Genomic DNA, 21,400 nt, shown 5'->3' on the forward strand with positions numbered 1-21,400 from the left:
AACAACTCAACTTCAGCAGCTGATAAGTACTAGAAGGATTGAGATTTTTTAATAGAAGTAATTTACAAATCTGTTTAACTTTCTGGAGCCAGTTGATATGGAAAAAAAGAAAAGAATGTTTTTTCATGGAATACCCCTTTAACAAGGCCATACACCTTAGATCAAGTTTGCCAATATAGGTTCGTTCTGCTGTTGAAAAACCACAGCACCCAGCATGCCCGGACATATATATATATATATATATATATATATATATATATACACATATACATACACACACACCACACTCAGCATCCCTCTATACCAGTGTTTCCCAACCAGGGTGCCTCCAGCTGTTGCAAAACTAAAACTCCCAGCATGCCCAGACAGCCTTTGGCTGACACCCCCATATACATATACGCTCAGCATCCCTCTATGACAGTGTTTCCCAACCAGGGTGCCTCCAGCTGTTGCAAAACTACAACTCAGAACATGCCCAGACAGCCTTTGGCTGACACCCCCATATACATATATGCTCAGCATCCCTGTATGGCAGTGTTTCCCAACCAGGGTGCCTCCAGCTGTTGCAAAACTACAACTCCCAGCGTGCCCGGACAGCCGAAGGCTGTCCGGGCACGCTGGGAGTTGTAGTTTTGCAACAGCTGGAGGCACCCCGGTTGGGAAACACTGCCATACAGGGATGCTGAGTGTATATGGGGGTGTCAGGAAGAAGAGCTTGGCCGACAGCTATCCAAGATGTAGGACAATATAAAGTATCACAGCTACTGCGGAATTCTCTCTCCTTGCCAAATGCATCGCCCGAAACCCAGCGAGGTAAAACACACCTGACCCCTTGTCTCATGTTTCCGCCAAGATTTTACCGCACTTACCAATACACAGCATAGACATTGTACCGCTATGTAGGTGGCTTTGCGGAATTCTACACAGAAACCACAATGTCGCCTGCTCTACACATGTCAAATACTCATTGGGGGGGGGAGATTTATCAAAACCCGTCCAGAAGAAAAGTTGCCCAGTTGCCCATAGCAACCAATCAGATCGCTGCTTTCATTTTGCAGAGGCCTTGTTAAAAATGAAAGAAGCGATCTGATTGGTTGCAATGGGCAACATCGGCAACTTTTCCTCTGGACAGGTTTTGGATAAATCTCCCCCCATTGTTCATATCCAGAATCTCTTAACCCCTTAAGGACGCAGGACGTAAATGTACGTCCTGGTGAGGTGGTACTTAACGCACCAGGACGTACATTTACGTCCTAAGCATAACCGCGGGCATGTCATGCTGATCGCAGCCAGGGACCCGCCGGCAATGGCCGACGCCCGCGATCTCGCGGGCGTCCGCCATTAACCCCTCAGGTGCCGGGATCAATACAGATCCCGGCATCTGCGGCAGTTCGCGATTTAAATGAACGATCGGATCGCCCGCAGCGCTGCTGCGGGGATCCGATCATTCATAACGCCGCACGGAGGTCCCCTCTCCTTCCTCCGTGCGGCTCCCGGCGTCTCCTGCTCTGGTCTGTGATCGAGCAGACCAGAGCAGGAGATGACCGATAATACTGATCTGTTCTATGTCCTATACATAGAACAGATCAGTATTAGCAATCATGGTATTGCTATGAATAGTCCCCTATGGGGACTATTCAAGTGTAAAAAAAAATGTAAAAGTAAAAGTAAAAAAAAAAGTGAAAAATCCCCTCCCCCAATAAAAAAGTAAAACGTACGTTTTTTCCTATTTTACCCCCAAAAAGCGTAAAAAACATTTTTTATAGACATATTTGGTATCGCCGCGTGCGTAAATATCCGAACTATTAAAATAAAATGTTAATGATCCCGTACGGTGAACGGCGTGAACGAAAAAAAATAAAAAAAGTCCAAAATTCCTACTTTTTTAATACATTTTATTAAAAAAAAAAATTATAAAAAATATATTAAAAGTTTTTTATAAGCAAATGTGGTATCAAAAAAAAGTACAGATCATGGCGCAAAAAATGAGCCCCCATACCGCCGCTTATACGGAAAAATAAAAAAGTTAGAGGTCATCAAAATAAAGGAATTATAAACGTACTAATTTGGTTAAAAAGTTTGTGATTTTTTTTAAGCGCAACAATAATATAAAAGTATATAATAATGGGTATCATTTTAATCGTATTGACCCTCAGAATAAAGAACACATGTCATTTTTACCAGAAATTGTACGGTGTGAAAACAAAACCTTCCAAAATTAGCAAAATTGCGTTTTTCGTTTTAATTTCCCCACAAAAATAGTGTTTTTTGGTTGCGCCATACATTTTATGATATAATGAGAGATGTCATTACAAAGGACAACTGGTCGCGCAAAAAACAAGCCCTCATACTAGTCTGTGGATGAAAATATAAAAGAGGTATGATTTTTAGAAGGCGAGGAGGAAAAAATGAAAACGTAAAAATTTAATTGTCTGAGTCCTTAAGGCCAAAATGAGTCCTTAAGGGGTTAAAGGGGTACTCCCCTGGAAAGGTTTTATTTATTTTTTTTTTTTTAAACAACTGGTGCCAGAAAGTTAAACAGATTTGTAAATCACTTCTATTAAAAAAATCTTAATCCTTCCAGTACTTATAAGCTGCTGTATGCTCTACAGGAAGTTATTTTCTTTTTGAATTTCCTTTCTGTCTGACCCCAGTGCTCTCTGCTGACACCTCTGTCCATTTTAGCAACTGTCCGAAGTAGGAGCAAACCCCCATAGCAAACCTATCCTGCTCCGGACAGTTCCTAAAATGGACAGAGGTGTCAGCAGAGAGCACTGTGGTCAGACAGAAAGGAAATTCAAAAAGAAAAGAACGTCCTGTGGATCATACAACAGCTGATAAGTACTGGAAGGATTAAGATATTTTAATAGAAGACATTTACTAATCTGTTTATCTTTCTGGCACCAGTTGATTTAAAAAAATCTTTTTTATGGGAGTACCTCTTTAAATGGACTCAAGTGAACCTGTCATAGGATTTTACCATACAGAATGCAGGGGAACGGGTTATATATAGTAAAATCATTTTCCTCGCCATTTCCGGGAGACGCTCCTGCCTGCAGGGATGGTGAGGCTATAAAGTTAGAAAGTCAGGTTCCCTTCAAAGGGGTACTCCGGTGGAAACATTTTCTTTTAAATCAACTGGTGTCAGAAAGTTAAACAGATTTGTAAATTACTTCTATTTAAAAATCTTAATCCTTCCAGTACTTAGCAGCTGCTGTATGCTCCAGAGGAAGTTGGATTGTTATTTCCAGTCTGATCACAGTGCTCTCTGCTGACACCTCTGTCCATATCGGGAACTGTCCAGAGCAGGAGCAAATCCCCATAGCAAACCTCTCCTGCTCTGGACAGTTCCTGACACGGACAGAGGTGTCAGCAGAGAGCACTGTGGTCAGACAGAAAGGAAATTCAAAAAGAAAAGAATTTCCTCTGGAGCATACAGCAGCTGATAAGTACTGGAAGGATTAAGATTTTTAAATAGAAGTCATTTACAAATCTGTTTAACTCTCTGGCACCAGGTGATTTCAAAGAAAAAAAAACAGGTTTGTAAATTACTTCTATTTAAAACTCTTAATCCTTCCAGTACTTATCAGCTGCTGTATGCTCTACAGGAAGTCATTTTCTTTTTTAATTTCCTTTCTGTCTGACCACAGTGATCTGCTCTGGACAGAGATATCAGCAGAGGAGAGGTTTGCTATGGGGATTTGCTCCTACTCTGGACAGAGGTGTCAGCAGAGAGAAAATAGCTCCAAATCCAAAAAGAAAAGAACTTCCTGTGGAGCATACAGCAGCTGATAAGTACTGGAAGGATTAAGATTTTTAAATAGAAGTAATTTACATATCTAACTTTCTGGCACCAGTTTATAAAAAAAAAAAAAAAAAATGTCTTCTAGCAGAGTACCCCTGTAATGCCCTACAAACCCACAGATGGCCACCCCCGCCCTGTCGGTACCTGAGGCAGGGCCGTGTTCAGCTGCCGCTGTAAAGAGTCCCGCTCGTGAGTGACCTCCTGGAGTTTGCCCTGATTCAAGGCCAGAGTCTCCTGGGTCTCCCTTAGTGTGTCCAGCAGCCGGTCCCTTTCTTCTAGCATGGACACCATGAGTTGCTCAAAGTGGGAATCGGAGTCGGTCTGTTGGGGCGAGCCCGATCCGTGGCTCCCGTTCCCCCCCGGAGGCATCTCAGCCTCGCTGATGGTCGGCATCACTTCGCACATCATCTAAAAAAATAAAAAATAAAACATGGCTTCATTCAGATTAGGGACACACGAAAGTAAACATTGTCAAACTTTTTGATGCATTACAGGAAGAGGTCAATGGTTCTGATTGGTCGGGGTCCCAGTGGTCGGGACCACCACCGATCAGAACGAGCAGGGTGTAGTGCGCGGTATTGCTGTTCACCCCCCAGAACATGGCGCCATTTGTCTCGCTGCTCTATTATAAGATTCCGCTCTCCTGATTGGTGGGGGTCTCAGCACTGAGACCTTGACTGATCAAAACTTTTGCGATGTCTCTGTGACAACGCCCTTTTAAAAAGAATTTATTTATTTTTTGTTATAGGTGTTTCTTGAAACGTTGGGTAACAATTCCTGCCACTATAGCTCCCTCTCTATGCCACTAGGGGCAGTTTTCCCCAACCTGCAGCTCTCCAGATGTTGCAAAACTACAACTCCCATCATGCATGATGGGAGTTGTAGTTTTGCAACAGCCAGAGAACCTTAGGTTGGGCAATGCTGCAAAAAGGTTTATTTATTGTTATTTATTCTCAATTACAATATGTTTGGGTCAGGACACCCCTGAGGAAGTTGGCTTTGTAGCTAACGAAACCCGCCGGGCAGGGAAAGTGTTGCCGTAACCACCTCCCAATCCCCTCTTTGGTCATTTATGTCAGGCTGTGGTAACAATATGGGAACAAAAAGGGGTTATCCCCCTCTGACCCTGGACTATGTTGGACACCTGGCAGTGAGTGCTCAAATACCTAGCTGCGCCACCACAAGGAAAATACAGTATTTCATGGTGCCAACCAGTACCCTCCCCTGTACAGAGAGGAAGAAGCCCCGAAACTGCTGCCTACAGATAGACATCTGGTTTAAAGGGGTATTCCAGCAAACAAAATGTATATATAACAACTGGGTCCAGAAAGTTAAACAGGTTTGTAAATTACTTCTATAAAAAAAATCTTAATCCTTCCAGTAATCATCAGCTGCTGAAGTTGAGTTGTTGTTTTCTCTGCTTGTCTCGGGAACTGCACAGAGTAGAAGAGGTTTGCTATGGGGATTTGCTTCTACTCTGGACAGTTCCCGAGACAGGTGTCATCAGAGAGCACTTAGACAGAAAAGTACAACTCAACTTCAGCAGCTCATGAGTACTGAAAGGATTAAGATTTTTTAATAGAAGTAATTTACAAATCTGTTTAACTTTCTGGAGCCAGTTGATAAATAACGTTTTTTCCTGGAATACCCCTTTAACTATTTCCCGGCTCTTATATGGGTCGGACATTGACTAATGGGGCAGCTAACTACTGTTTACGTTTATTGAGAATGGCTCAGTGGAAGTGACGTTTGGTGTTCTTAGTGTAATCTAGAACTGACATTCAGGGTTCTCAGTGTAATCTAGAACTGGAATGTAATGTTCTCTGTATAATCTAGAATTGACCTGCAATGTTCTGTGTAATCTAGAACTGACATGTAATGGACTATGCGAATTCTAGAACTGACATGTAATGGACTATGCGTAATCTAGAACTGTCATGTAATGTTCTCTGTATAATCTAGAATTGACCTGTAATGTTCTCTGTATAATCTAGAATTGACCTGCAATGTTCTGTGTAATCTAGAACTGACATGTAATGGACTATGTGTAATCTAGAACTGACATGTAACGGACTATGTGTAATCTAGAACTGGCATGTAACGGGCTATGTGTAATCTAGAACTTGCATGTAACGGGCTATGTGTAATCTAGAACTTGCATGTAACGGGCTACGTGTAATATAGAACTTGCATGTAACGGGCTACGTGTAATATAGAACTTGCATGTAACGGACTACGTGTAATCTAGAACTTGCATGTAATGTTCTCTTTATAATCTAGAACGGACATGTAATGGACTATGCGTAATCTAGAAGTGACATGTAATGGACTATGTGTACTCTAGAACTGGCATGTAATGTTCTCTTTATAATCTAGAACGTACATGTAATGGACTATGTGTAATCTAGAACTTACATGTAATGGACTTGCGTAATCTAGAACTTACATGTAATGGACTATGAGTAATCTAGAACTGACATGTAATGGACTATGAGTAATCTAGAACTGACATGTAATGGACTATGAGTAATCTAGAACTGACATGTAATGGACTATGCGTAATCTAGAACTGACATGTAATGGACTATGCGTAATCTAGAACTGACATGTAATGGACTATGCGTAATCTAGAACTGACATGTAATGGACTATGCGTAATCTAGAACTGACATGTAATGGACTATGCGTAATCTAGAACTGACATGTAATGGACTATGCGTAATCTAGAACTGACATGTAATGGACTATGCGTAATCTAGAACTGACATGTAATGGACTATGCGTAATCTAGAACTGACATGTAATGGACTATGCGTAATCTAGAACTGACATGTAATGGACTATGCGTAATCTAGAACTGACATGTAATGGACTATGCGTAATCTAGAACTGACATGTAATGGACTGTGCGTAATCTAGAACTGACATGTAATGGACTGTGCGTAATCTAGAACTGACATGTAATGGACTGTGCGTAATCTAGAACTGACATGTAATGGACTATGCGTAATCTAGAACTGACATGTAATGGACTGTGCGTAATCTAGAACTGACATGTAATGGACTGTGCGTAATCTAGAACTGACATGTAATGGACTGTGCGTAATCTAGAACTGACATGTAATGGACTATGCGTAATCTAGAACTGACATGACGTAGGTGAACGCATTGACCTCATGGGATGTCGGCTGGGGGGAGGGGGGTGCGACCATTCTCCCACTTATTCGGGATTGTTTGAGTCCTACTTATCTATAGCTGGGAACATGGAGGCGCGGTATACGCAGAGGTCGGTGTACGCAGCACGTCCGCATAGACAACATAATCATATAGTTATATGGTGCAGAGAGGAGATAGTGCAGGACAGATAGGAGCGTGCAGGGAGGAAAGTCCAGCACAGACTTCTCTCCGGCTACTGCAAAAACTACAACTCCCATCATGCCCTGACAGCCTTTGGCTGTCAGGGCATGATGGGAGTTGTAGTTTTGCAATAGCCACAGACTGATGCTACTGAAATACATGGTAAAAAAAAAAAAAAAGCAAACTAACGCATTGACATGCGGGATTCCCCTGCCAGGCACTGGAAGAGTCAGGTGATCCCTGTCAGCCAATGAGCTTAGAAGGACATCCCACTGTACTATGGCACCGCTGGATCACTACTATAAGGGAATCCGATAGAAGACGCCTCCAGGATAGAGCCTGAGGTTTGGGAACTGTGACAGGGTACCCTACGCGAAGGGTTAATGATAAGCGAACAAGGTGCAATAAATTATGAATATTAGTGGAATATTAGTATAAATGTATATCCACAGGGGGCGCTAGAGGCAGCGCACCACACTGTATAACATGGAGGACGACTAGGGAAGAATCTAAACAAATCGCTGAGATGGGAAAATACAGGAGGAGCCTTATAAAAGGGGAATCAATAGTGTTATGTACATATAGGCTGTGTATATACGGACCGGGGGGGTGTAAGGTCTCCAAGGATGTACAGATCTTATAGATAAAAATATATATATATAGTGCATGTACGTACAGATCATATATATGTATATACTTCGTGTATGTATAGATCCCTTATATGTATATAGTGCATGTATAGATCCCTTATATGTATATAGTGCAGGCAATGTATAGATCCCTTATATGTATATGGTGCATTAATGTATATATCCCTTATATGTATATGGTACATGTATAGATCCCTTATATGTGTATAGTGCAGGAATGTATAGATCCCTTATATGTATATAGTGCATGTAATGTATAGATCCCTTATATGTATATGGTGCATGTATAGATCCCTTATATGTGTATAGTGCAGGAATGTATAGATCCCTTATATGTATATAGTGCAGGCAATGTATAGATCCCTTATATGTATATGGTGCATTAATGTATATATCCCTTATATGTATATGGTACATGTATAGATCCCTTATATGTGTATAGTGCAGGAATGTATAGATCCCTTATATGTATATAGTGCATGTAATGTATAGATCCCTTATATGTATATGGTACATGTATAGATCCCTTATATGTGTATAGTGCAGGAATGTATAGATCCCTTATATGTATATAGTGCAGGCAATGTAAAGATCCCTTATATGTATATGGTGCATTAATGTATAGATCCTTTATATGTATATGGTGCAGGTATGTATAGATCCCTTATATGTATATGGTGCATGTATGTATAGATCCTTTTTATGTATATAGTGCAGGTATGTATAGATCTCTTATATGTATATAGTGCATGTACTGTATATATCCTGTATATAGGGCAGGTAATGTATAGATCCATTATATGTATATAGTGCATGTATGTATAGATCCCTTATATATTGCAGGTATGTATAGATCCCTTATATATAATGCAGGTATGTATAGATCCCTTATATATAATGCAGATATGTATAGATCCCTTATATGTATATGGTACATGTATATATCCTGTATATGTATATGGTACATGTAATGTATAGATCCTGTATATAGTGCATGTAATGTATATATCCTGTATATGCATATAGTGCATGTAATGTATAGATGCCTTATATATAATGGAGGTATGCATAGATCCCTTATATGTATATAGTGCATGTAATGTATAGATCCCTTATATATAATGCAGGTATGTATAGATCCCGTATATAGTGTATGTAATGTATATATCCTGTATATGTATATAGTGCATGTAATGTATAGATCCCTTATATGTATATATATATAATGCAGGTATGTATAGATCCCATATATGTATATAGTGTATATAATGTATAGATCCCATATATGTATATAATGCATGTAATGTATAGATCCCATATATGTATATAGTGTATGTAATGTATATATCCTGTATATGTATATAGTGCATGTAATGTATAGATCCCATATATGTATATAGTGTATGTAATGTATATATCCTGTATATGTATATAGTGCATGTAATGTATAGATCCCATATATGTATATAGTGTATGTAATGTATAGATCCTGTATATAGTGCATGTAATGTATATATCCTGTATATGGTACATGTAATGTATATATCCTGTATATGGTACATGTAATGTAATGTATATAGTGTAGGTAATGTATATATCCTGTATATAGTGTATGTAATGTATATATCCTGTATATGTATATAGTGTATGTAATGTATATATCCTGTATATAGTGTATGTAATGTATATATCCTGTATATAGTGTATGTAATGTATAGATCCTGTATATAGTGTATGTAATGTATAGATCCTGTATATAGTGTATGTAATGTATATATCCTGTATATAGTGTATGTAATGTATATATATGTATATAGTGTATGTAATGTATATATATGTATATAGTGTATGTAATGTATATATATGTATATAGTGTATGTAATGTATAGATCCTGTATATAGTGTATGTAATGTATATATCCTGTATATAGTGTATGTAATGTATAGATCCTGTATATAGTGTATGTAATGTATATATCCTGTATATAGTGTATGTAATGTATATATCCTGTATATAGTGTATGTAATGTATAGATCCCCTGACATTACAGCCATCACACACAGTCAGGGACATTCGCTATCTTTACCTTGCTGTGTCCTCCCGGTATCCCTCCACTAACGCGTTATCCTGATCCGGGCTTTGTGTTCCGTTCAGCATGGACCGGGCCGGTGGGTCTGGAGGGGGGGGGGGGGATCCCGGGGGCCGCACACGGGAGGGGGGAGATGCCGGGTCCGTACACCGGGGCAGTAGGGAGATCCCAGACACTTCCTGCGCCGGCCCCGGTGCTCCCTGCAGTCCCGGGTGGGGGTGGAGCGCGGCAGGGCACGGGATCCCCTATTCGGTGTCCGGGTTCGGTCAGGCCGCCTCACTGCTCCCGGCATACACCGCGGCGCCTAGTCGGTGCGTGACGTGCCCGGCATGCATTGCGTCACGCAGTGGGAGGAGTTTGAGAGCGGTTACCGGGGTGACGGGGGTAGTGACATGGCCATGACAGCAAACCAATCAGCGGAGAGGAGGCGGGGCCTGGGAGGAAGCGCGAGAGACCGGGATCGTTCTACAGAAGAACTATAAACATCCTGAGCGTGGACTCTAGAACTGACGTGTAATGTTCTCTGTGGAATCTAGAACCAACCTGTAATGTTTTCTGTGTAATCTGGAGGTGACGTGTAATGTTCTCTGTGGAATCTAGAACTGACGTGTAATGTTCTCTGTGGAATCTAGAACCAACCTGTAATGTTTTCTGTGTAATCTGGAAGTGACGTGTAATGTTCTCTGTGGAATCTAGAACCAACCTGTAATGTTTTCTGTGTAATCTGGAAGTGACTTGTAATGTTCTCTGTGGAATCTAGAACCAACCTGTAATGTTTTCTGTGTAATCTGGAAGTGACTTGTAATGTTCTCTGTGGACTCTAGAACTGACGTGTAATGTTCTCTGTGGAATCCAGAGCCAACCTGTAATGTTCTCTGTGGAATCTAGAACGGACTATGCATAAAATAGAACTGACGTGAACGGTCTATGTGTAATCTAGAACTGATGTGTAATGGAGTATGTATAATCTAGAACTAACATGTAATATTCTATATGGAATCTAGAACCGACATGTGATGTTCTCTGTGGAATCCAGAACCAACCTGTAATGTTCTCTGTGGAATCTAGAACTGACATGAACGGACTATGCATAAAATAGAACTGACATGAACGGACTATGTGTAATCTAGAACTGACGTGTAATGGAGTATGTATAATCTAGAACTAACATGTAATATTCTATATGGAATCTAGAACCGACATGTGATGTTCTCTGTGTAATCTGGAAGTGCCGTGTAATGTTCTCTGTGTAATCTAGAAACGTGAACGGACTATGCATATAATAGAACTGACGGGAACGGACTATGTGTAATCTAGAAGTTATGTGTAATGGAATATGTATAATCTAGAACTAACATGCAATGTTCTATGTGGAATCTAGAACTGACATGTAATGTTCTCTGCTATATCTAGAATTTATGTGAATGGATTTGTGTAATCTAGAACTTGTGTGTAATGGATTAGGCGTAATCTAGAACTAACTTGTAATGCTCTCTGTATAATCTAGAACTAAAGTGCAATGTTCTCTGTGTAATCTAGAACTGACGTAATGTTATCTGTGTATTCTAGAACTGACATGAACAGACTGCGTAATCTAGAACTGATGTGTAATGTTCTCTGTGTAATCTAGAACTGACATGTAATGTTCTCTGTGTAATCTAGAACTGACATAATGTTATCTGTGTATTCTAGAACTGACATGAATGGACTGCGTAATCTAGAACTGATGTGTAATGTTCTCTGTGTAATCTAGAACTGACATGTAATGTTCTCTGTGTAATCTAGAACTGACATAATGTTATCTGGGTATTCTAGAACTGACATGAATGGACCATGTGTACTCTAGAACTGACATAATGTTATCTGTGTATTCTAGAACTGACATGAATGGACTGCGTAATCTAGAACTGGTGTGTAATGTTCTCTGTGTAATCTAGAACTGATATGTAATGTTCTCTGCCTAATCTAGAACTGATTGTATTGTCCTCGGTGTAATCTAGAACTGATGTGAATGGACTGTGTGTTATCTAGAACTGACATGTAGTGGACTATGTGTAATCTAGAACTGACATGTAATGGACTATGTGTAATCTAGAACTAACTGTAATGGACTCTGTGTAATCTAGAACAGATGTACAATGAACTTGGTGACATCCAGAACTGTAGGAACATAATACGGAAGTTCAGGGCAGAGAAATTCCACGGCACGTGGACTATTCCGCAGTGTGAACGTAGCCTTAGGCTGGGAATACACCTTGCAAAGAAATGCTGCAGATTTTCTGCACTTGAAGGTGAGCCAAACCCAAAACATAGATAAAAGAGAAATAGGAGATATAAAGGGGGTTGTGTGATCCGTCCCCCTCCTGTGGACCCACATCTCTCCTGCTCCTCACCCCTGGGTATTGATATAGCGGGGGGGATGTTTGGAGATCAATGTGGTAGAATACGCCGATTGTCAGATATCCCTGGGCATCCGTAATAAGATCCGTCAGCACCGGCCCACGTGGTGAAGACAAAAAGAAAACGGGGAATTTATCATTGTTTTGTTCATTTTAGATTATTTTTGTTTATTTTAGATTAAAAGAAATTTATTTTTTTTTGCGCAACTGCGGATTTGCATTATATTTGTCTTTTTTGTTGTTGCTGGGAGCTGATGTCTTGTGTTTCGGGGGAGTGGTCGCACGTGCGCTAAAATCACCACAAAAAAGAGTGCACAAAACCAGACAACAATAAATCTCCCCCTCAGTATTTATAATGTATTTATAGTGTTGAGCGCGAATATTCGAAATGCAAATTTTAACCGCAAATATCGGCACTTCGCGATTTCACAAATATTTAGAATATAGTGATATATGACGAATATTCATTTTATGCAAATTTATGCAAATGTTTATGCAAATATCGTCACTTCCAGACTGGACACTGATTCAGGAATTTCATTACGAATTTTCGCATGAAAAAAAAGAGGAGAACGAACATAGCGAATATGCGAATTTCGCGAACATAGGACAAATATTCGTCCATATATTTGCAAAATATCGCAAATTCGAATATGGCCCCTGTCGCTCATTAGTGTTGAGCGTGAATATTCGTAATGCAAATTTTTATCACGAACATCATCACTTCGCGATTTTGCAAATATTTAGAATATAGTTTTATATATTCGTTATGACAAATATTTGTTTTTTGTTTTTTTCACATGCAAATTTTTTATGCGAATTTTCGCATGGGAAAAAAAGTGAACGAGCATAGCGAATATGCGAATTTCTAGAACATAGGACGAATAATCATCAATATATTCTTGAAACATCGCAAATTCAAATATGGCCCCTGCCGCTCATTAGTGTGGAACACGAATATTCGTAATGCAAATTTTTATCGCGAACATCATCACTTTGCGATTTCGCAAATATTTTGAATATAGTGCTATATATTCCTAATGAGGAATATTCGGGGTTTTTTTTTTTACATGCAAATCTTTATGCAAATTTTCCAGGTGAATTGTCGCATGGAAAAAAAAGTGAACGAACATAGCGAATATATATATAGTGATATATATATCAGTAATGACAAATATTCGTTTATTTTTTAATTGTTGTTTGTTTTTTTCACCTGCAAATTTTTATGCAAAAAAAGGGAGCGAATATGCGGATTTCGCGAACATAGGACGAATAATCGTCAATATATTCTCGCTAAATATCGCAAATTCGAATATGGCCCCTGCCGCTCATCACTATTTATAATAAGGATATACAATGTATCACTGATCATTATTGGGGTTGTTTACTGCATCACATAGGAGACTATTTCATATGGAAAGAATTCTGACAAACATTATTTGGAATATTTGTTACCACACGAAATAAACAAAATAGCGGCGCTGTCACTCGACGCGACAAAACAAAGATGAGATGACACATTGGTTATTGTTTGATGAATGAATCACCGGCTGTCCCATTGTTTCCCAACTAGGGTGCCTCCAGCTGTTGCAAAACTACAACTGGGAGTTGTAGTTTTGCAACAGCTGGAGGCCCCCTGGTTGGAAAACACTGGGCTGTCACCATAAACGTCTAGGGAGCTAATCAGGTTGGTGTCTATCACAATGGAAGAACTCCGCAAATAAAGGCATCTGCTTGTCCTTGTAGCATAGAACTAGTGGGGTCGCTCTCATACAGATGGGGGTGCTATTTTGAGGGGAGGCAAGCCGCTGCCAGACTCCTGACTCCTTAAAAGGGGTACTCCAGTGGAATTTTTATTTTATATATATATATTTATTTATTTTTTAATCAACTTGTGCCAGAAAGTTAAACAGATTTGTAAATTACTTCTATTAAAAAAAAAAAAAATCTTTATCCTTCCAGTACTTATTAGCAGCTGTATGCTACAGAGAAAACTCTTTTCTTTTTGAATTTATTTTCTGCCTGACCACAGTGCTCTCTGCTGACACCTCTGTCTGTCTCGGGAACTGTCAAGAGCAGGAGAAAATCCCCATAGCAAACCTATCCAGCTCTTGACAGTTCCTGAGACAGACAGAGGTGTCAGCAGAGAGCACTGTGGTCAGACAGAAAAGAAATGCAAAAAAGGAAGTTGTGTAGTTCTTTTCAGTCTGACCACAGTGCTCTCTGCTGACACCTCTGTCTGTCTCAGGAACTGTCCAGAGCAGGTGAGGTTTTCTATGGGGATTTGCTCCTACTCTGGACAGTTCCTTGCATGGACAGAGGTGTCAGCCGATAAGTACTGGAAGGATTAAGATTTTTAAATAAAAGTAATTTACAAATCTACAATAGAGAAGAAAAATGAGGAGCACACACCTGGGTCCTGCTGCAGTGTTCAATTTATTTTCAAGCCAAGCATGAAAAGAACATTGGTCCGCGGCACAATCGCAGAGCGGAGAGAGCAGGGGCACACACCGGGTAACAACGCTGTTTCACGCCTGTTTGGCGCTTTGTCAAACCCTCCGGTGACACCAGAAGTGTGCGCAGTGCCCAGTCCACCTTTCTATCCTTACCTTGAATATTAATTTACAAATCTGTTTAACTTTCCTGCACCAGTTAATTAAAAAAAAAATATTTCCAGTGGAGTACCCCTTTAAATACTTTTTATTTCTTGGACATCTTGGCAAAACATTCTAATATACTTTGTAAGTAATTTTTATTTTCCTTTTTATAAAAAATAAAAAATAAAATAAATATTAAAAAAAGACCACTGGGGGTCCCTATACCATCCAGAATATAGTCCTGTCCAGCTGCAGCATCATCTTTGTCCACCAGCAGGAACAATGTCCAAAAAGTGAGGTTTGGGACTAGCACCAATCTGTGCTTACTCCTGTCCTAAGAGGAGGAGGAGGGGTTACAGAGCAGCAAGGAGGAGGGGTTACAGAGCAGCAAGGAGGAGGGGTTACAGAGCAGCAAGGAGGAGGGAGGGGTTACAGAGCAGCAAGGAGGAGGGGTTACAGAGAAGCAAGGAGGAGGGGTTACAAAGCAGCAAGGAGGAGGGGTTACAGAGCAGAAAAGAGGAGGGGTTACAGAGCAGCAAGGAGGAGGGGTTACAGAGCAGCAAGGAGGAGGGGTTACAGAGCAGCAAGGAGGAGGGGTTACAGAGAAGCAAGGAGGAGGGGTTACAGAGCAGCAAGGAGGAGGGGTTACAGAGCAGGAAGGAGGAGGGGTGACAGAGCAGCAAGGAGGAGGGGTTACAGTGCAGCAAGGAGGAGGGGTTACAGAGCAGCAAGGAGGGGGGGTTACAAAGCAGCAAGGAGGAGGGGTTACAGAGCAGCAAGGAGGAGGGGTTACAAAGCAGCAAGGAGGAGGGGTTACAGAGCAGCAAGGAGGAGGGGTTACAGAGCAGCAAGGAGGAGGGGTTACAGAGCAGCAAGGAGGAGGGGTTACAGAGCAGCAAGGAGGAGGGGTTACAGAGCAGCAAGGAGGAGGGGTTACAGAGCAGCAAGGAGGAGGGGTTACAGAGAAGCAAGGAGGAGGGGTTACAAAGCAGCAAGGAGGAGGGGTTACAGAGCAGCAAGGAGGAGGGGTTACAAAGCAGCAAGGAGGAGGGGTTACAGAGCAGCAAGGAGGAGGGGTTACAGAGCAGGAAGGAGGAGGGGTGACAGAGCAGCAAGGAGGAGGGGTGACAGTGCAGCAAGGAGGAGGGGTTACAGAGCAGCAAGGAGGGGGGTTACAAAGCAGCAAGGAGGAGGGGTTACAGAGCAGCAAGGAGGAGGGGTTACAAAGCAGCAAGGAGGAGGGGTTACAGAGCAGCAAGGAGGAGGGGTTACGGAGCAGCAAGGAGGAGGAGTTACAGAGCAGCAAGGAGGAAGGTTTACAGAGCAGCAAGGAGGAGGGGTTACAGAGCAGCAAGGAGGAGGGGTTACAGAGCAGCAAGGAGGAGTTACAGAGCAGCAAGGAGGAGGGGTTACAGAGCAGCAAGGAGGAGGGGTTACAGAGCAGCAAGGAGGAGGGGTTACAGAGCAGCAAGGAGGAGGGGTTACAAAGCAGCAAGGAGGAGGGATTACAGAGCAGCAAGGAGAGTTTACAGAGCAGCAAGGAGGAGGGGTTACGGAGCAGCAAGGAGGAGGGGTTACAGAGCAGCAAGGAGGAGGGGTTACAGAGCAGCAAGGAGGAAGGGTTACAGAGCAACAAGGAGGAGGGGTTACAGAGCAGCAAGGAGGAGGGGTTACAGAGCAGCAAGGAGGAAGGGTTACAGAGCAACAAGGAGGAGGGGTTACAGAGCAGCAAGGAGGAGGGGTTACAGAGCAGCAAGGAGGAGGGGTTACAGAGCAGCAAGGAGGAGGGGTTACAAAGCAGCAAGGAGGAGGGATTACAGAGCAGCAAGGAGAGTTTACAGAGCAGCAAGGAGGAGGGGTTACGGAGCAGCAAGGAGGAGGGGTTACAGAGCAGCAAGGAGGAGGGGTTACAGAGCAGCAAGGAGGAAGGGTTACAGAGCAACAAGGAGGAGGGGTTACAGAGCAGCATGGAGGAGGGGTTACAGAGCAGCAAGGAGGAGGGGTTACAGAGCAGCAAGGAGGAGGGGTTACAGAGCAGCAAGGAAGAGGGGTTACAGAGCAGCAAGGAGGAGGGGTTACAGAGCAGCCTGCAGTGATTGGATGAAGAGACCCAGCACTCAGGGAGGAAGATGAATCATGCAGAGTAAGGACACGCCCCCTCCAGGACACAGAATGACAAACCAAATGAGCAACAGATAGAAGGTATTTGTGAGAGAAATATAGGTGCTAGACACATAATAATTATATGTACACGATCACAGTTAGGTACTGAGTAACATATAACTTTTTTTTTTCCGTGATATGACAGGTATATGGCCACTTTGTCAACAGGCTCGTAGAAGTTGTTCCTCTATGGATCGGGCATTGATGGTGTATCGTAGAGACAATGACGTGAACAGGATGACCCACGAGGCAGCATACACAGCATAATCCTACAAACCAATGGTAATAATTACATTAGTGATGATGAAACTGATGACATCACCTTCTAATACACAGAATGACTACCCCCCCCCCCCCCCCCCCCCTCATACGTCCTGTTCCCATTATATTTATATGTGTCAGCAGTGTCCAGTTTCTACATGGTTTCTCCTTGTATTGTCACTTTGTTTACAGTTTAGCCATTAAAGTACATTACGGCCCTATTGTTTTTGGGTATTGTATGTTCTTTAGTCCTTTGCATTCACATAAAGTGCAATCCCAATGATCCGATCAGTAATGTTTTTAAAGGGAATCTGTTTAAAAAAAACTACTATATAGCTGCTGGTAGAGCAATGTAGCACAGGTAACAGTGAGAATAAAGGTAAAATATTTTGAAGGGTTAAAGAGGCAGACAGACCCCCCCCCCCCCCAAATAAGTCTGCAGCAGTGTTTCCCAAACAGGGAGCCTCCAGCTGTTGCAAAACTACAACTCCCAGCATGCCTGGACAGCCGAAGGCTCCTACCCAGCTCTCCCAGACTCCTGAATGGCCTATCAGACTGGACCCTGATTTTGTAATGCAGTCTTTCCTAACTAGCATTAAAGTACATTACGGCCCCTCCATTCACGTCTATGGGAAGAGGCATAGCCGTCACGCCCCCTCCCATAGACATGAATGGAGGGGGCGTGGCGCGACATCACGAACGCGGAAGCTGCAAGCTTCCATGTTCCGGACGCCACCGCTGCCGGCCTGGAGATAGCAGGGGGTCCCCATCGGTGGGACCCTTGCAATCTAACATCTTATCCCCTATCCTTTGGATAGGGAATAAGATGTTTTCAGCAGAGTACCCCTTTAAGATCAGACCTGTGTATAGGAAATACGCATTTGAAAGCCGAAATGAGGTAAAGAAACCAGTTTAGCGGTGCACAACTGTAGCCATGAAGAGAAGACTCAAGCAGCACAGGACAAAATAACTTTTATTGATAGAATTCGGGACAACACGTTTCGGCATACTCTAATGCCTTCCTCAGGTCCACTTATAGTTTCCAGGAGTTTATTATGCTCAGTTCTGGGTTGCTGGTGGTGGATGTCTTGTCTCTTTCTGTGCTGTCGCGGTCCCTCAGGACCGCGGCAGCACAGAAAGAGACAGGACATCCACCACCAGCAACCCAGAACCAGCATACCCTAATGCCTTCCTCAGGTCCACTTATAGTTCCCAGGAGTTGATTATGCTCAATTCTGGGTCTCTGGTGGTGGATGTCCTGTCTCTTTCTGTGCTGTCGCGGTCTCTCAGGACCGCGGCAGCACAGAAAGAGACAGGACATCCACCACCAGCAACCCAGAACCAGCATACCCTAATGCCTTCCTCAGGTCCACTTATAGTTCCCAGGAGTTGATTATGCTCAGTTCTTGGTCTCTGGTGGTGGATGTCCTGTCTCTTTCTGTGCTGCCACGGTCCCTCAGGACTGCGACAGCACAGAAAGAGACAGGACATCCACCACCAGCAACCCAGAACTCAGCATAATGAACTCCTGGGAACTATAAGTGGACCTGAGGAAGGCATTCGGGTATGCCGAAACGCGTTGTCCCGAATTCTATCAATAAAAGTTATTTTGTCCTGTGCTGCTCGAGTCTTCTCTTCATGGCTACAGTTGTGCAGCGCCTCCGCTAAACCGGTTTCTTTACCTCATTTTGTCTTTCGCCTATTTCCATCGGTCACCACTACTGGGGTCCGATACCGGTAAGAGAGCAGCAGCCAACTATCGAATTCACCTTTACTTACGCCACTTGCTGCCAACTTCGGCGCAGCTTCCAAAAAAGGTTGGTATATCACCTGGGCGTGGTGAAGGGCACACACCAGCGGATACACCTCATCAGGGAGCACCCCCTGTATATTTTTATCTCTTCATTTAAGCGTTTGAAAGCCGGAGTACCCCTTTATGTCGGTAAATTGTCTCTTTGTGACCTTTTTAATCTTAGAGAACGTACTGGCTGAATTTGGATGTTATACAATCACTTAGAGGTTGTTCCTAGCAGACAACGCTGCTTTGTGAAGCTCAATGCAAAACTACTGACTCGGATTTAAAAGGAGGAAAAAAAAGGAAAACGTAAGACGCGGCGATAATTCAGCTCCATCACATTCATTTACATCTCGTAACTTGTGATAATTAGATGTCTCTGTCACATTTCTGTGAATTTATGTATTTCTCTGTTAGGCCATGTTCACACGGTAGGAAAATGTGCGCAATGTCCGCCCGGAAAACACGTGCGTACATTCTGCACATTTGCCCGATCCGGCGGGCACCAGGACCAATCGGAAATGCCCCCGGCAATTTATTTCCAAGCGAAATCCGTAGAAAGAATAGACGCCGGTATCGGGAGATTCCACAGTGTGAAGAGTGCAGCAGAATCCCATTAAAATCAATGGGATTCTGCAGCAGCGGAATGTCCATGTGGAAAATTCCGGCAGAATTCCGCACGAATATTCCGCCGTGTGAACATACCCAAAGTGTCCTTGTTCTTGGAGTGTGTCAGCCGTTCCTGCAAGAGGAAGACATTGATGCTATGGACTGGCCGCCCGTTCCCCTGAATCCAATTGAGCACATCTGGGACGTCTCGCTCCATCCACTACAGACTGTCCAGGAGTTGGCGGATGCTTTAGTCCAGGTCTGGGAGGACATCCCTCAGGAGACTATCCTCCACCTCATCAGGAGCATGCCCAGGTGTTGTAGGGAGGTCATACGGGCACGTGGAGGCCACACACACTACTGAGCCTCATTGTGACTTGTTTTAAAGGGGTATTCCAGGAAAAAAAAAATTTCATATATCAACTGGCTCCAGAAAGTTAAACAGTTTTGTAAATTACTTCTATTAAAAAATCTTAATCCTTTCAGTACTTATGAGCTTCTGAAGTTAAAGGGGTACTCCGCCCCTAGACATCTAGATGTCAGATCGCCGGGGTCCCGCTGCTGGGGACCCCGGGGACCGCTGCTGCAGCACCCCGCTATCATTACTGCACAGAGCGATATCGCTCTGTGCGTAATGACGGGCAATACAGGGGCCGGAGCATCGTTACGTCACGGATCCGCCCCTCGTGTTGTCACGGCCCACTCCCGTCAATACGAGTCTATGGGAAGGGGGCGTGGCCGTTGTCACACCCCCTGCCATAGACTTGCATTAAGGGGCCGTGATGTCATGAGGGGCGGAGCCATGACGTCACGCTGCTCCGGCCCCTGTATCGCCCGTCATTACGCACAGAGCGAACTCGCTCTGTGCTGTAATGATCGTGCAGTGCCTAAGCGGCGATCACCGGGGTCCACAGCAGCGGGACCGCGGCGATCTAACTTCTTATCCCCTATCCTTTGGATAGGGGATAAGATGCCAGGGGCGGAGTACCCCTTTAAGGCTGTTCTTTTCTTTCCAAGTGCTCTCTGCTCACATCTCTGCTTGTCTCGGGAACCACCCAGTTTAGAAGAGGTTTGCTATGGGGATTTGCTTCTAAACTGGGCGCTTCCCGAGACACGTGTCATCAGAGAGCACTTAGACAGAAAAGAACAACCTTAACTTCAGAAGCTCATAAGTACTGAAAGGATTAAGATTTTTTAACAGAAGTAATTTACAAATCTGTTTAACTTTCTGGAGCCAGTTGAGATATAAAAAAAAGTTTTTTTCCCGGATAACCCCTTTAAGGACATTACATAAAGTTGGATCAGCCTGTAGTGGGGTTTTCCACTGTGATTTTGAGTGTGACTCCATATCCAGACCTCCATGGGTTGATACATTTGATTTCCATTGATAATTTTTGTGTGATTTTGTTGTCAGCGCATTCAACTATGTAAAGACGAAAGTATTTCATACGATTAGTTCATTTATTCAGATCTAGGACGTGTTATCTTAGGGTTCCCTTTATTTTCTTTGAGCAGTGTACATACACTTTAATAGCTGTTGACAGAGCAATCTCCTCCGGCCTTCCTATAAACATACATGCTCAACTCAACTGATCGTGCATATTTGTTTTTCTAATGTATACAGCTTATATATAGAACAGTATTTCCAAACCAATGTTTCTCCTACTGTTGCAA

The 21,400-nt window shown here is 42.7% G+C and overlaps 1 protein-coding gene and 1 long non-coding RNA gene across 3 annotated transcripts in view; one reads left to right on the forward strand and one right to left on the reverse strand.

The window, feature by feature from the left end:
- PPFIA1 (PTPRF interacting protein alpha 1) overlaps positions 1–10,206 on the reverse strand; it is a gene marked incomplete at its 3' end in the record, with an annotated part of 105,983 nt that extends 95,777 nt beyond the window's left edge. The window contains 2 exon segments of the mRNA XM_056527707.1: positions 3,950–4,213; positions 9,900–10,206. Coding sequence (XP_056383682.1) covers positions 3,950–4,213 — 264 coding nt within the window.
- Positions 10,207–10,344: 138 nt separating this feature from the next.
- Positions 10,345–20,107, forward strand: LOC130277241 (uncharacterized). Of its 2 annotated transcripts, none has more exons than XR_008845410.1 (3): positions 10,345–10,472; positions 17,207–17,343; positions 19,299–20,107. It is a non-coding gene; the product is annotated as an uncharacterized LOC130277241 (long non-coding RNA). The 2 variants fall into 2 exon arrangements; XR_008845409.1 differs by lacking the exon at positions 10,345–10,472 and adding an exon at positions 11,610–12,193.
- Positions 20,108–21,400: the final 1,293 nt, after the last annotated feature.

Source organism: Hyla sarda, chromosome 6 (genome assembly GCF_029499605.1).
Source record: "Hyla sarda isolate aHylSar1 chromosome 6, aHylSar1.hap1, whole genome shotgun sequence".
NCBI classification, from domain to species: domain Eukaryota; kingdom Metazoa; phylum Chordata; class Amphibia; order Anura; family Hylidae; genus Hyla; species Hyla sarda.